General features: G+C 41.7%; 1 protein-coding gene across 6 annotated transcripts in view; it reads right to left on the bottom strand.

The window, feature by feature from the left end:
* Positions 1–1966: 1966 nt before the first annotated feature.
* SEPTIN6 (septin 6) overlaps positions 1967–15761 on the bottom strand; it is a 48656-nt gene continuing 34861 nt past the window's right edge. Inside the window, exons 7-11 of one of the 6 annotated variants that reach the window (XM_028714191.2) lie at positions 15237–15405; positions 13531–13663; positions 11692–11882; positions 10586–10631; positions 1967–3341 (exon numbers count right to left, since the gene is read on the bottom strand). In XM_028714191.2, the coding sequence (XP_028570024.1) occupies positions 10628–10631; positions 11692–11882; positions 13531–13663; positions 15237–15405 (497 nt within the window). In that variant the 3' untranslated portion in view covers positions 1967–3341; positions 10586–10627. Of the gene's footprint in view, positions 3342–5323; positions 6577–7340; positions 8736–10585; positions 10632–10656; positions 11209–11691; positions 11883–13530; positions 13664–15236; positions 15406–15761 lie in introns of those variants that run through there. The other 5 variants (XM_028714190.2, XM_028714189.2, XM_028714187.2 and 2 more) reach the window with 5 other exon arrangements.

Raw genomic sequence — 15761 nt, 5'->3', positions numbered from 1 at the left:
TAGGTAACAAAATCATACTGACCCCTGTTTTTGTCAAATTCCACCGAAGTATCACCCTCCCTTCCCAACTAAACCCTGATCTGCCCCATCCTAGATTGGCAGAACTTGCTACACTTCTGAAATATGATCTGTCTTGAAGTGTGGGTGGTGGGTTTGTAGAGGGAGTACCAAAACTGGGAGGCAACCACTGAGAACAGCTCTCTTCACACCTTTGATATTGGAACATGATACACAGATAGTGTTAATCACAGGTGGCTCTTGGTGAATTTCAGATTATAACAAGGCACATGATCAAAGGAGACTATCTCCAAGACACCTTGGGCTTATGTTATTCCTAATTACTGCTGCCAACCATACTTCTGAGTGTGTGGGTAGGTGAATGAGTTGGTGGGGAACAGTTGTATAGTTTCTGTATAAAATTACAGAATAAATTGTAGGCAAGTCAAATGGTTTGTTATGATGAATAATGATGTCATTCAACTTAAATAAATCTTGCACTACAACCTTAGGTATGTTTACTAAGAGATAAGTCTTACAGAACTTAATAGACCATACCCTCTTAAGTTAGCATGTTTAGGGATTGCACTGCAAGACAAGTAGACTTTGAAGCTGATCACGCAATAAAAAGTATTTGCAAACAGGGGTTCTGAAGACGACAAGCATGCTTCTTTTTAAGATGTTGTATGTATATGTCAAAATTATCTTAGAAGAGGCATTCCCTTCTGCATGAGTGAAGGAGAAGGGAATGCCTCTCTAAGATGGTGCCTATCACCTACTGTTGCTATAACCATGACTATTAAAATTAACATTTTAAATATGTTTTTTTAAAATGTGGAATGCCTTTTTGGTCAATTAAAAAGGGTTGTTTTATTTTTTAAAAAAATCAACTAATCTAGCTGATGAAACAAATAAATAGTTCTAATAGTTCTAAATAGCTCTAATAGTTTCCAGAGCAGTAATCATGCTTGTGGCAGCCAAAACAACACCTGTACCAAGTTTTACATAGAGCAACCAGCTGAAATCAATGGCCTCAAGTTACTCATGCCCATTAATTTCAATAGGTCTACTCTAAATATGACTGACACTGAAAGAGGAGTTTGGACTTGATATCCTGCCTTTAAGGAGTCTCAAAGCGGCCAACATTCTCCTTTCCCTTCCTCGCCCAAAACAAACACTCTGTGAGGTGAGTGGGGCGGAGAGACTTCAAAGAAGTGTGACTAGCCCAAGGTCACCCAGTAGCTGCATGTGGAGGAGCGGGGAAGCAAACAACCCATTGAGTTTTTTAGCACTTTAAAAAACTAACCAATTTACAGTAGTACCTCGGTTTTTGAACGTCTCTGTTGAACAGTTTGGATTTCAAACACCGTAAGAGCTTCAGTTTTCAAACAAGCGTTGGAAGTCAAACATGCCACGCAGCTTCTGTATCGAGTTTTCTGTACTGAGTTTTCTGTTTTGAGGCTTCTGTTTTGAGATTTCGGTTTTCGAATGTTTCAGAACTCGAATGGTCTTCTGGAATGGATTACGTTTGAAAACCGAAGTGCCACTGTATTATGGAACACGATTTCATGGACTAAATCTGCTGAAATGAACTAGAATTCACAAAACATTATAGCAGGGCTACCTGGAGTACCCTTCAGAGGCTGTTGGACTGCAGCTGAGATGAGTCCCTGCTTGGCATAGCCAATGGTGAGGGATGCGAACAGTCTTCATCCAGCAACATCTGAAGGGCCACAGCTTCTCCATCTTTGACAACAAGCCATACTGCATTTGCAAGTATTTTAAAACAACAAATCTTTGCTGTTTTAGTCCCAATAACATTTGACATGCAAATACAATGTAGACTGATCCCACATGTTATGTAATCTATGTGTGCATCAAAAACTACAGCATAATGATATAAAATTAAGCTCAGTGAACACAATTCATTCAATGGATTCCAGAAATAATTACCAGGGGGAAATGTTTCTTTTTTTTTTTGGGAGGGTTACTTTTTATTGAAAATTGACAACATTAGAAAGGTATCAAGCTCAACAGTGCTGGTTCTTTCGTGTGGGTCATGTAAATAGATACTGAGTGCAGCTGTCAAATCACAATTCTTGTTTGTAGAGAGACCAAAAACAAAAAATAGAGAGAAAAGACAAGAGAACAAGGTATTGGGAAACAGACCCCCATGCAGTGAACGTTCCAGAAAAGTTCCAAGAGTGCTCGGAAAATGCATTATTAAGGGCAGTTAGCACTTGACTTGCATGATAACTTTTAAAGAAACAGATGACCAATTACAGACAAATTTCTCCACAACCTTGATATCGACAATAGAAAAGTCAGTTTGTAAAACCCAGAAGACATCTGGGAAGGGCTGAACTACGGGGATTAAATTAATCATGGTTAATAATACTTAAGTCTTTACTAAAATGCTTCCCCCTCCCCCAGCGTTCAGAAAACACTTCACATATTTTACCGTGGTAATCCTTACAACATGACTGCAAGGTGGGCAAGCTTGATTATTCTCAGACTGGAGGAGGGTGGACAGCTGAGGCTGGAAGAATAAGTAGTTTGCTTAAGGCTATCCTTGTAGTGAAAATGTATAAATGGTGTGCTTTCTGGCTCACAGTCCTTCCTCAGCCACTAGGGTCTGTGGAAACTTTAGTGGACCTTTTTTTAATTTAAAAAAAAAAGTTAAATGAGAAATATTACTCAATCAACCTGATTATTATTTTTTTTCCGAAATGGCAGAGGTTATCTATGACCCCAATGAAAAATATACTTCCCCCCAACCCCTCCCGCACTGTCCTTTGCTTCAGTGTTAAAATTAAATATTCCTCAAGAGGTAGCAAAGTCGCGTGTTTCTCTGTTTGCTGTTCATTGCATAAAACTTGTATATTTAAAGTTTTTGTTTAGTTTTTAATCCAAGCAAACCAACGAATTAGCACATTTTTTTTCACAGATACTTATAAACCACCCATCATATTTATATTGAGGCAAAATAGAAAGGAAATACTTTGCTTAAAAAAAAAAAAAGAATCTGTCTCAGTGTCACTTGGCTACATCAATAATTTGCCTGCCACCTTTAGGTTGCTCCTCAAAGCTTTTAACTGATACACAGATGTTTGCCTTTCCAATATTCTCCCTGTCTTGCAGCAAAAACCACAAGACACCCCAGCTTTAAACACACCCCATGCACATCAGAAAAAAACGGGAAAACAAAACCAAGTCTTTCCAGATATCCAAAGACTTATTCATTCCTCCCCCTCCCAAACAGGATGGGAATTCCTAAACTCTTCCTCAAGTGGAAATCTTCTCCATCAGACATAGAGCAGCAGGTGGAGACAGATCAGAAAAAGCTAGAGAAAGAAAGCAAGAGAGAGAGGCGGGGGGGGGGGAGAGAAAAAAAACACAGATCATCAATTAAATGCAAGGAGGGGTGGAAGAAGCATTCAAAGAACAAGCAGAGAAAAAACAGATCCCACACACAATTAAATTGAGAGAGAGAGCAAGACGACAGATGAATGGATCAATGCTTGTGCTACCATTGGGGCCCCAGACAGAGCAGCATTGATGCATCAGAAGAGTTCAAGCATGTTAAATATTTGGACACAATGCACGATACACCTTATAGTAGAGTTAGACTGTAACACACTTTTAACAAAATGCATGGAAGCACAATAAAGTATATATGGAAAGAGAGGGTTTGCTTTTCAGTGCAGTGCAAACATTTATAGGATGGTTAAGAAACAGCACAACAGCAGTCCTGTTGGCTCAGGGCACCTAGTGCAACTTTCTCTTCCCAAGAGGCACCAACCAGATGCCTCTGAGGTGAAGCCTACAAGCAGGGGCATAAAGCCAAGAGTGCTCCACTGTTTCTTTGTCACTTTCTCCCGCTGCCACAGTCAGTGGCACCCTGCACTTGAACATGGATTCATGGAGGAAGAAATCGTAAACCGCTCCCCCACCATGACATCTCCATCCTGAAAGGATACCTGGCTTCTGACCTACCTCACAAGGCTGTCATGAGGGTAAAATGAGTAGGTTGCTTTGAGCTTTTTTTGGAAGAAGAGATCAATATGTAACTAAAACCAATGGACACAGCCCTTGCTTGTTTTTGTGGAGCAGCAAAAGAGCACCCTCCTACAGCAGGGAAGAGGAACCTGTGACTACAACTATCAGCCTGTACAGGCATGGCTAATAGTAAAAATAGAAATAGAAGTTGAAGTTCAACAATAAATATCTGGAATCCTCCCTAAACTTGGTTGTGACCCATGGATCAGGATTGGCCTACCTTTGACCCTGACTGGGGGGGGGGGTTACATCACTTCTCAAGTCAGCCACTTGCAGCTGCAGGTTCATTTTTTGTTTTGTTTAACCTAACCAGGGGAACAACTGATGCTGTTAAGAGTGTTCTCTTGATTTCAACACTTCCATCCATCTGAGGCCACCAGAAAGAGGCCTCACCATGTCACAATATGGGTCTTTTGTTAAGAGTTGCACACTTCTGTTGCATTTAAATCTCCTAACAAATTTGAAGAATATCAAACATATTTCAACAACTGGCTTAAGGGTAATAATTGTAACTTTGCAACTCCTATGATTGGCCAATGAAGAAAGGAACCTTCTTTCAAATATTAATTGATATTTTAAGAGGTCATCTGCACATCCATACAGAACTTCTCTAAAATGCTTATTGTTCAAAATCTTGTGGAACTTCTGATCTTGCTAGGTGCCTGCCCCATAAATATATAGCTGTGTGTGAGCAACACACTTGTGTCTCTGAGTACACAGCAGTTGAGGATCACATCTCAATAAGCTAACCACATCAGGTTCTACCTTACCTGTTTTTCCAAGTGATGGGACCAGCTAAATGTCCCCAAAAACATTGACACATATAATGACAATACCATTACTGTACACAGTGGTACCTCGGGTTACATACACTTCAGGTTACATACGCTTCAGGTTACAGACTCCGCTAACCCAGAAATATTACCTCAGGTTAAGAACTTTGCTTCAGGATGAGAACAGAAATCGCACAGTGGCAGCGTGGTGGCAGTGGGAGGCCCCATTAGCTAAAGTGGTGCTTCAGGTTAAGAACAGTTTCAGGTTAAGAACGGACCTCCGGAACGAATTAAGTACTTAACCCAAGGTACCACTGTATAAACAATGTTTAACTGTTCTCCCCACTCCAAAACTAAAGTTAGTGATGTTGTCCTGAAACAAACAACCCACCAGTCAAAAACCAAGTCATTAAAACAACAGATGAAAGAACTACTATTTTGTTTGTCAGATGGAAAGGTTAAAGGAATATATATATATATATATATATATATATATATATATATATATATATATATAAATTTAGCAGGCCCGTTAGCATGCCCTTCTCTTTTCCCCTTCCTCTTTACACATTCACCAACAGCAGACCCTGAATTAGCATGCTGAAGAAATGGCACAGGCTACTCCACCATTCAGAAGACATCTCATGTGAATCACTACATTCGCATGTACAGCTGATCACAGGTGCTCTTTCTGGGGCTTTTCTTAACCCCCAGAAAATGGGTATTGGCCTAAGGGCTGTCTGCACAACTGACTCCAATTTGCATGGAACACTCTCCTCCATTGGTGCAATGGAGGAGTTCTGGTGCCACCCAATCACCACATTAGTTCAGAGCTGGCCCCTGGCAAATGCATGAATTGGGGCTCAAGTCCCACAGTAAGGCAGGGCATGGGGTCTGGCAACACACTTGACTAATATGGGGGCAGCCAACCTTGTGCCTTCCAGATGCTTTGGACCGCAACCCCCCATCAGCTCCAGCCAGCACAGCCAATCATCAGGGATGATGGAAGCTGGAGTCAAAAACATTTGGAAGGTACTACATCCTAAGGACTTTTGTTAAGAACATAGGGGGTCACTTGCTGGATTCAGACATTTACAAACAGGGCCTTTGCAACATCTTGACAACAGGACAAGGTCCAGCTTAGGTGTAATGAGTTAAATAAGCATAGTGTGGCATAACAAGGGCATTGATCCATGCATACAAAGGCAAGGACGACCAAGGTTCACAATGGCAGACTTTGGGGGTGAGCCAAGGCTAGCAGGTCAAAGCTTGGATGATCACAGGATGCAAAGGCCCCTGGTTTGATGGACAATGCTGCCTTTAAACAATCAGATGACTGGATGGCCTGGCAAAGAAAGGTAGAATACTTTTCCGTCAGCACAGAGGCCAAGCCAGCTGCCAGAGGATGGAAGCTAGCCTCCAACATGCTAGTAAAAATGTGTTTTATAATAGGCTAGTACCTTTGGGGTGGGGGCTTATCAACAAGGTTGGTATCCTAAAAATTCCACAGCGTCTTCAAACTCTATAGTGTTACTTTACATGGTATACAAACACACACCATTATGCAGTCAAAAATAAAATAAAAATAAATCAGATACTGATTAATGTAGAATATGCATCTAGATTAACACAATGGTGGAAGCATCATGAGAAGACCATGGCTGAACGGAAGCGTATTAAATAAGTGAAGGTCCAATTCCAGCCCCATGTACTCAAGGGAAATTACTCAGTACACAGCCATGGGTTACTGTAAAAGAAGGGCAAAAGAACAAAAAAACAAAAAAAGGATTAACCAGAATTATTGTACGAAAGAAGTTTATTCTTTTAAAAAAAGTTTTCCATAAAAAATATAGACTGTAACAAAGCAACACAAAGATAAACATTTTGTTACATTTAAGGGGACCTCAAGATTTCAGTGCAAAGATTTCACTTCTAAATAAGTACTTTGTAATCCAAGACTAATACTCTGATTCTAAGTGTACATGTTTGTCTAGAAATCCAATTAAGGATAATGGGGTCGTGCATGCAAGTTTCCAGGAGAAGGGGAGTCTACACAGAAACACTGTAATCAGATTATAGCTTCTTTTAGCTGTTTGTCTCAGAGATAGCCAACTTTTGCATCCTGAGGTGTGTGGGGGGGTAATTCCTAAGGGAGAAAGCTAAGGGACACAAGTGTATTTTACTGCTAAAGGACCTCACCCTCCCTCACAAGTAGTCTGATTCCATTGCTGAAACTGAAACTGATGCCATCAAATAGAAACAGGTGCTCAGGCAGCTGGGGTTGCTGCAAATCCAAAACAGAGATGAAATGCTGTCATGAAAGCTTCCCCACTTGTGCATTTAAGGAAGACAACCTGCTCTTTTTGGTGTTGAAGGTGACATATATGAAGTCACATCTACACTATCAACTTACATCAGTTGCATACCACCTAATCCAAAATGGCTTTCCCCTCCAAATACCTCTATTCCATATAGAACTATGGTTTCCAGGATTTATTTATTTTTGGGGGGGGGGGGGGAGAGAATGAATACTAAGCCAGACCATAATTTTTCTCAGTATTCTTATGCTATATTTTCCTGCTTCATTAGCTCATTTTATATTTCTTTAAACTAGGCAAATTTTAGTATTTCACAATTATCTGAACCCTTTGAACTCTCACTTTAAAAATGTAACTCTGCCCACCAAATTATAGTGAAATACATGTAAAAGACTGAAGGCTCTGAAAAAACAAATCAGATTTCCTTTTCCCAAAGGGTGAAACTTCTAAACAAAACCTTCCAGTATAAAAATAAAGCTTTCAATAAATTTTAGTAAAAATGAAGGATTTAAAAAAAAAATGAATATATGGTTCTTTTCAACTTTTGGGAAGGAAAAATACTTACTATTTTCCAGACTAATCATAAAGCATGAGAAGAAGTCACATTTCTAAAATATAGTCGATGTTTAAGGCGAAATACTACAAGGCGAAATACTTAAATTTAATCAGATTTAAGGGGATAGTCCTGCAATGCCAGATTTGAAGCAAGCTTTATTGAAATGAAAGGGTTGCCAGTGAACAGGTTTAGGATATGGTCTGACTTCGTATAAAGGGCCTCCCACGTCCCTAGAAAGAAAGCTGTGGGAATTCTGTTCAGATAAAATAATTCTATCCAAACCATGCTTACTAAAAAGCTGAGTTCCACTGAATTCAGCAGGACTTCTTAGTAAACATGTTATAGGATCAGTCTAGTTACCTGGCCTAGTTCTCGATGTGAACAACAGGCCCAAGGACAGAACCTTGAAGCACCCCGCGGGTCACATTTTTCCAGGATGATGATGAACTCTTTGGGTTCCATCAGACAACCCATTTAAAGTCATATGATACTGATTAAAATGTATAGTGCAGATGGGGACTCACATCCCTGAGGTTTTTTTTTTTCATCAGGCCTTTGTGACAAGTTCTGCAACTGTCAAAATGCAGCTAAAAAGGTGAGGTGTGGGAGAAGGAATCTTTTGCACACAACTTTTTTTTTTTTTTTGCCTTTCTCAGAGAGTCTGCAACAGGGCTCAGGCATTGCAGAACAAGTAGTAAGTGAACATGCTGCCCTATCATGCAGAAGCACGCATCAATGCATTAATGAGATGCTGAAAAAGAAAGTCTTAGGACATCGGTCCTGCAAGCTTCTGACTAAGACAGAAAAGTACTCAGAGCCTTTCTTATCAGCTCCACAGAAGTGACTGCCAAAGAGTTCTTCACCAAAACAGCCTCTTTTTGGTGTTTAGGAAAAAAGCAAAACAAAAGCAAAATGGGGTTTGTGTAGTGGGGAGGAGATGGGTAGGTGGGTACAGAAATGCACTGCATGTTAATTCAAAATGCGGGGTGGTCGTTTCTGGAGCAAAAGAATAGGATCTACAGGAAACCTGAACTGAAAATGGAAAAAAAAAGAAAAAGGATTAATGTTTATCTGGATTAAAAGGAAGTTAATAAAATATATAGGGGTGGGCAACATACCGTACTTTGGCCACAATGGAAACAAATGAGACATAGAGGTCGTTTGCATGGATATTACATGCAATTTGCTCACTATTACATCAACATGGTGAATTTCAATGATTGCTATATAAATTGTGATACTTCTGTTCTGAAACTGAACATGAATAATCTAAACAAGGTTGTTTGTATGTTAAATAATTGTCTTTGGAAATAAAGAAACAGCTTCAATAACAGGCAGAGATCAACAGAAAAGAATGAATTTGAGTCAGTGTTTAACTGCCTGGTTTCTGAGCCATTGAGCTTATAAAAATTGACATCACATTGTCAAGTGGACTAGATATTTAAAACTGATGTTTAAATCTGGGATTCCAAATATGCAAGCAAAAGAACACCAAAGAATCTGGGTGCCTACATTTATGTAGCCTGTGGCTGTGCACTGCCCACCCCGGTCCCTCATTTACAGAAGGGAGGGGGAAAACACACACATTAATATGGTTTTTAATTTTACTTAAACATGCTTGAAGACACAGTAGCATGAATGCAGCCTTTGAGTTCTCAGCCGATTGCAGCGGGGTTGTTCACTTAGATGCAAATTGTTTATGCTCTGGCAAAAATGAGGAAGCCACGCAAGGCTTTTCAGGCCAAATCAATACTGGAAAGTGTTTTGTGAATCGTTGAACAGGATTTTTGGCTATTGCACTTGGCAAGGACAAATGCTCCCATTCAGAAAGGGCATGTTTGCAAATTGTCTTAGGAACAAAAGAAAGAAAGAAGAAGGCCTATTTGAGCCACTGACCAGCACGCCACAGTCTTGCATATGGCGGCCTGCCAAAAACAATCCAGAGCTAACAAGAACACACAATGTTTACTCCTGCTACTCTCCAGTCCCTAGATATGTTCTCAGGCCCCATATAAAACACTCCTATTGTTTGAGCTTATTTTTTCAAGTCTTGAAGACCAAACCATTGTTTTCCCATCTCACCACTTGCGTCCCTCCCTTTTGTTCTGTATGCTTATTGTTCAGGAGAAAGCACATTTAACCCAGAATAATTCCCATTCAAATTACATACCAGGCCAGACAGGGGAAACAAAACAAACAGTGGCACGAAGGCAGCTTGGATTCAAACAAGATGCCATACCGAACACAGGCACTGTTAAGAGTGCATGCTTCCTTGCTAGCAGATTGGCTGGCAGGAGGGTAAATTATTGTGGGACCCTAATGTTGACCTCTACCCAGCAACTAGTTGTGTTTTTTTAACGGGGTCAAAACTCTGAAGCAGAGCAAGAGGGAAAAGGCAGGAAATGCTGGTTCCACGGATTGTTATATGGGCAATAGGCTTATTAATCCTTTCCTATGTGAAAAAGAGACATGTTGAAATCCCCACCGTCACCACACCACTGCACCTTAGGCTATGAAGAAGTCAAGCAAAGACAAAAAAAATGTTTAAGTAACAGGAGTACATATAAGAACTTAAAAGATAGGTTTTGTGGCTGGTTCATGCTGGACAGGAGGGGATTAAAAAGCCCTTTGCTTCCTGGAAAAAAGTGGCAGAGGCACATTATTATTATTATTATTATTATTATTATTATTATTATTATTATTTGTATATTGCCCTTCATCAGAAGATCTGAGGACAGTTCACATAACTGGAGAGTGTGTATGTGCTGGGATTGCTGGATCGACTAGAGGCCAAACTGCTGGTTCAGAATACATTGTGTCTGTTTGCACAAAGTGCCCATTCGGATCCCACTGCAATGGCTATTTCATTTAGTCAAGCTTACCAGCACAACGTGCCCTCATGCACCATGCAGCAAACGGCAGGGTTAACTGTAAAAATAGCATACAAATGGCAACTAAGGAAGATGAAGGCAACTGAGTGCACCAAAAACGAAAATGAAAGTGGGGTGGTAGTGATCAGATCTTGATTTTACACCCTGCATTTTTTTAAAAGAAAAAAAACACCTGACATAAAAGCAACTTGCAGGGCTTGTTCATGATCTACATGTGTAAACTGCTCCAAATTTAAAATATGACAACTCGAGCAATGTTCAAATTAGGGGGAGGAATGATCCCTCTTAAGTTCTGGCACCATTTAGAAGACTAAGAGGATAGATTTTACCAGGCAAGGTTGGAGACTCTGTGGCCCTCCACATGTTGCTGGACTCTTAACTTCCATCAGTCCTGGTCAGCATGGCCAGTGGTAAAGGAATGATGTGTACTGCAATCCATCAACATCTGGAGGGCCACAGGTTCCCCTCCTCTTTTTTAAAGGCTCCCTACCTTTGTCCCTGTAATTCAAGCACTGGAATGGAGCAACGTACCTAAGCCTAAAGTTCTGAAGTTGAAGGCTAGATGATGAAGTGTTGCTCTATCCCTCCACGTCTGTGATGAAAGCCCTATATGCCTGCCATTGGTGATGACGAGCGGCAAGCAGTTCAAAAGTGAAAATAAAGGATATGCCAAAAAGGTTAGGATCCCTGCCAATGGGGTGAGCTGATTAAGGTGCAGACACTGCTGCCCCATGGAATAATTAAAATGTGGCCTCTGTACAGCAGTCAGCATATAAAAAAACAACTTGTTGTGAGGCGATTCCTGCCTGCTAGCACAGGCCGAGACGTGCTATAGGAACAGGTTTTCCTGATAGGCCTTTCATTTGTCTAGCTTTTGCCAGCATGAAATCAAGGTGGGCCAAAGACTTATGGGGCAGGGGAAACACTTTTAGCGACAACTGTTTGAGGTAGAACATTGTAGTCTCCCACCCTACTGTCCCAAGCCCTTGCCTGTACTCAGGCCAGGGTCTGAGCAAAGGGCTTACAAAAGCCAAGGCAAGGGCGGTGGTGGGAGAAAATGATGAGGCAAAATGCCACCCAACTGAAAGCCAACTTACTTCTTCCTCTCCTTGTCCCTTTTCAGAGTTTGCGAGCCTCCTGCCTGCTGAGCCTGAGACTGGAGTAATTCGGCTGCCGTCTTCCTCTGCTTAAATGCGTTGACTTCGTCATCCAGGGATTTCTTCTTGTCCTCCACTTTCTTCTTTTCGTCCTGGTGCAGCTTCTTCAGGCGGTCAAATTTCTCATGCAACTGGAATGGAAGCCCAGGGTAAAAATATGCATGAGTGCAAAAACAGGGCGCTGGGGGATAGATGCTTGGCATACGAGATTTCAAAGCTATGCTGCAGGGAGCCTTCAGGTTCCTCATAAACCTACCACGGGGATCCTAAAAAGGAAATCAGCGATGATGTCCCTGAAAGACAGCTTGCCCACTGCTATTGCTTTCCCTACAGAATGCAAAGCCACAATGGAGTGCTGAGGGTGTTTCTAGGATATACTCTGCACAAGGCAACCACAAGACCTAGTAATTCTGCAACCACTGCTATTCATGAAGAGACTATACACCCAAGAATATGCTCCCAAAGCCAATGCACTGCTTGCAGGAGTTTGGAGAAGCAAGTCAATGCCTATGTTCACACATTGCAGTAAGCCATAAGCTGGGGTGTGGGATCTTTTGGGCCTGGTGGATCATATAATTATCTGCCCCCACCCCTGCAGGCCAACTTAGGCAGGTGGGCGAGAGGACAAACCAATCAGCTGACTGCTGCATTGTCCTGCCCACCTGTCAAAGTCCCTTTTGCTATGCTAAATGGCTGTTGGGTGCTTGGGAACCACAGAAGAAGGGGCTTTGCCAACCCTATGCTCAACAAAGCACCAAGCAGAGGGCTGGCACAGCTGCTTTCTGCAGGGATTGGCTTCATGGTTGAGTTCTCCATGGAGAACTCAGTCATGCAGCCAATCCAGCAGTGTGAACGACTATACTGTGATACGCTGTGCAACTGAGACTCTGTTGGGCAGCCAATCCATACATGTTCCAACCTGCTCCATAACTGATGTCACATACGATGTTAGGTGGGCTATTTGGGAGAAGTGGTTTTGTGGACCAAGCTGTGACCCATAGTGGGCCAAATTTGGCCCACAAGGCAGAGATTCCCCACTTCTGTCACAACCATGGCTTGCTTACTGTGCACAAGTGAAGTCATGCCTGCTTTGCTGCTCTCAGCTCATACCGAGAGGAAACAATTCACAAACCCTAACTTAGTTACATCTGAACTAGGAATCATGGTTTGTTTCATCCCCAGCCAACCACAATCTGTATCTGAGGATTGTTCTTAGATTACAGACTGTGATTTCTTGGGAGCAAAAGCACGTACCACATGATCACAAGTTCAAACAAAATGCTATGCCAGAGACCAGGGTATGTTTCTTTCCAGTACAAGCCAGGAAAAGCAAAGCAGGTAGACAATGAGAAAAGGGTTTTGTAGCAAGATCAAGAGGAAAATCAGGAGAAGATGCATGTAGTATTATAAGAATGTGAGAGGGTGAGCAAATAGCCCTGCTTTCTAAATCAGAATTTACTGGTTACATGGATAAATTTTCAGTTGTTAACTTTAAAATACACAAGCTTGCCATGGTGTGGAAGTGAACCAACAAATGTGAGGTGATAAAATAGTGCTAGTTTTATTACACCAATAAAAAAAATTATGTGATTGATATAGAATACATTTTATATTAATTTTGTTTGATTTGTATATTTTATAATAAAAAGAAAAATTTAGCACTAGTTAGCCTTGATTAATCTGCAGAAATAAACCTCCCTGGTTATAGTTAACCTGAACAACACACACAGTTTAAGCCCAAAATCAGAGAACACAGTCAATAAAAGTTATCACGTTAACCTCTTTTTCAGCCTCTTTCAATTCCGCTTCTTTCTCCTTAACTCTCTGCACAAACATTTGCCGCATTTCCTCCTCCTTTTTCTGCAGCTCTCCCAGGAACTCGTTCCTTTTGGCCTCGTACGTTTCTTGTAAACTGAGGTGACAGGATGGAGGATGAGGAGATAAAAGAAACATTTCAGAGAGATACAGAACAGGGAAAGCAAAAGGATCAAATTTTGTTTCCCACTCACGCAACCAGAAACCTACTAATGCCGTGAGAGTCTACAAATATACATTGCTGTGATAATGCTGAACTGTGTGAAACAGGACCTCAAATCTCAAAACGCCATGTCTTAGGTTTTTGTTAAAATTAAATGCTGCACGTTTCTAGACTTCAAGGTTGAAAAGGGGAAACTTTAAAAACCTTTGGTAAACTGAGGCTGGTAAGTTTCTTCTCACTGCAACAAACCTCCTTGTGTCAAGAATGAAATAATCTTTCAATAATCAAATTCCCTCTGAGGGAATCTAAAGTCCTGTGTTCAGAAAGGAAGGTTGAGTAGCTCTCTTGCCTATTTGCTGTGCACAATATATTATCCTTCAATTGTTTGCAGCTTCAAATTATTTTAAGGTGTTTTTAAGATTGAGACAGCATAGATGGAAGAGATTTTAAGGACGTGGAGAGATCAGAAACCATGCAAGGAATGGCACATGGCACTGAAGCTTTTTTCTACACACTGTCCATATATGTTTCCAAACACTTCACTAAAGCCATGAGGACTAGAAACAAAATTTTCAAAAACATGACATGAGATTCTTTGAAAGCCAAAATTTGGTACAGGACATGTGTTCCAGACACACACTACTAGACCCAAAATTTAGTGTTCCTCACGGTGTTCCATGGCCAATTAACAAAGCGTTGGCACTGTTCATTTAATATTTTCTAAGTGGACAAGTGTTCCTTTCAAGTCATGTCTCACCAATGCCTAGTAATAATATTCTGGTGAAATACAGGCGTCCCCCCACTTACGCGGGGGTTACGTTCCCAGATGCTGTGCGTATATGTGAAATAGCGTAAAGTGGGGAGGTCGCTGTTGAGAGAGGCTGGGAAGTGGCTCTCTCAGCAAATCCCATCCATCACACCCACCTTCCCTGGGTGGCGATGCGCCCTTGCACATGCATGTGTGTGACCTGGCTGCCTCCAGTGACTGGAAGATTAAGCTAGAGGTCAGTGGGTCCAATGGGCCATTGGCTGGGTGGCTCCCAGTGCCCAGTGCCACTGCAGGGCCTCTCAGCACTCTCCCTGTTAAGTCTTGGAAGCTGCTGGAGACCTTTCCCCCCCCCCCCCCGCCATCCCCCACCCAATAAATAACGTTGCTGCTTGCTTTTGGGGCAGCAGCAATCGGAGGGCAGAGGGTCTCTCAGATCCTACCCAAGGAACAAAACTGATAAAAGAGAACAAGCAAAGGGATGGACAGGTTGGGTAGAGAGTGATGGCTCTGCAGGCCAAGGAAGAAGAAAGTCAAGGAGGATGAATGAGTGGGGGCAATGAGACACTCTGAGCAGCCATGCAAGCTGTCCCCCCTCCCCACACTCTCCAGCTCTGTCCTGCTATTTTCACACTGTTTTGGATCCATTTTCTGGTTCAAGTTATTTATTTATTTCGCTGCTGCGCGTAAACGCGGCTGCACACGAGTGGAATGGCCGTAAGTGGGGGGATGCCTGTATACCTGAATGGCTTGCTGTCTGGATCAGTGTCCTTAAATCCCATTTCCTCCAGTTTACATCGCCGGTACAACTCGTAATGGCGCGTGTGTGTCTGTTCACGGAGATCCTCCATGTTGACACGGATCAACATCTCTCTTAGCTTCACAAAGTCACAGTGCGCTTCGTTTTCCACTGTTCATGGTAAAAAGAGGAAGGGCCACTTGAATGCAGGCGGCTCTAAGTATGTGTTACACAGAGTCCTCCATAGATAAGGAAACAAGAAGTTTGAACCTTCCCTTGAGGGAAAAAAGAACTGGCACAATGAAGCCTATACAGTGCTCCAAAAAAACAAAAACAAAACAAAAACCCAAGCCAGGAACTTGGAGAAAACATGGAAAGGTGGTAAAAGTTGGATAGAGGAACAGGGAGGAAATGGTATATAAAGGCCGTAATATTTCAAAACATTCTTAGACATAAACAGATTATTACTCCAGACAAGTCTACCCACCCACAGTAAACCCCAGAAAAGTGTCCTCTCTCAGTTCAGC

Source organism: Podarcis muralis, chromosome Z (genome assembly GCF_964188315.1).
Source record: "Podarcis muralis chromosome Z, rPodMur119.hap1.1, whole genome shotgun sequence".
NCBI lineage: Eukaryota > Metazoa > Chordata > Lepidosauria > Squamata > Lacertidae > Podarcis > Podarcis muralis.
Note: the sequence above shows the minus strand (reverse complement) of the source record. Positions and strands in the feature narration are given on the sequence as shown.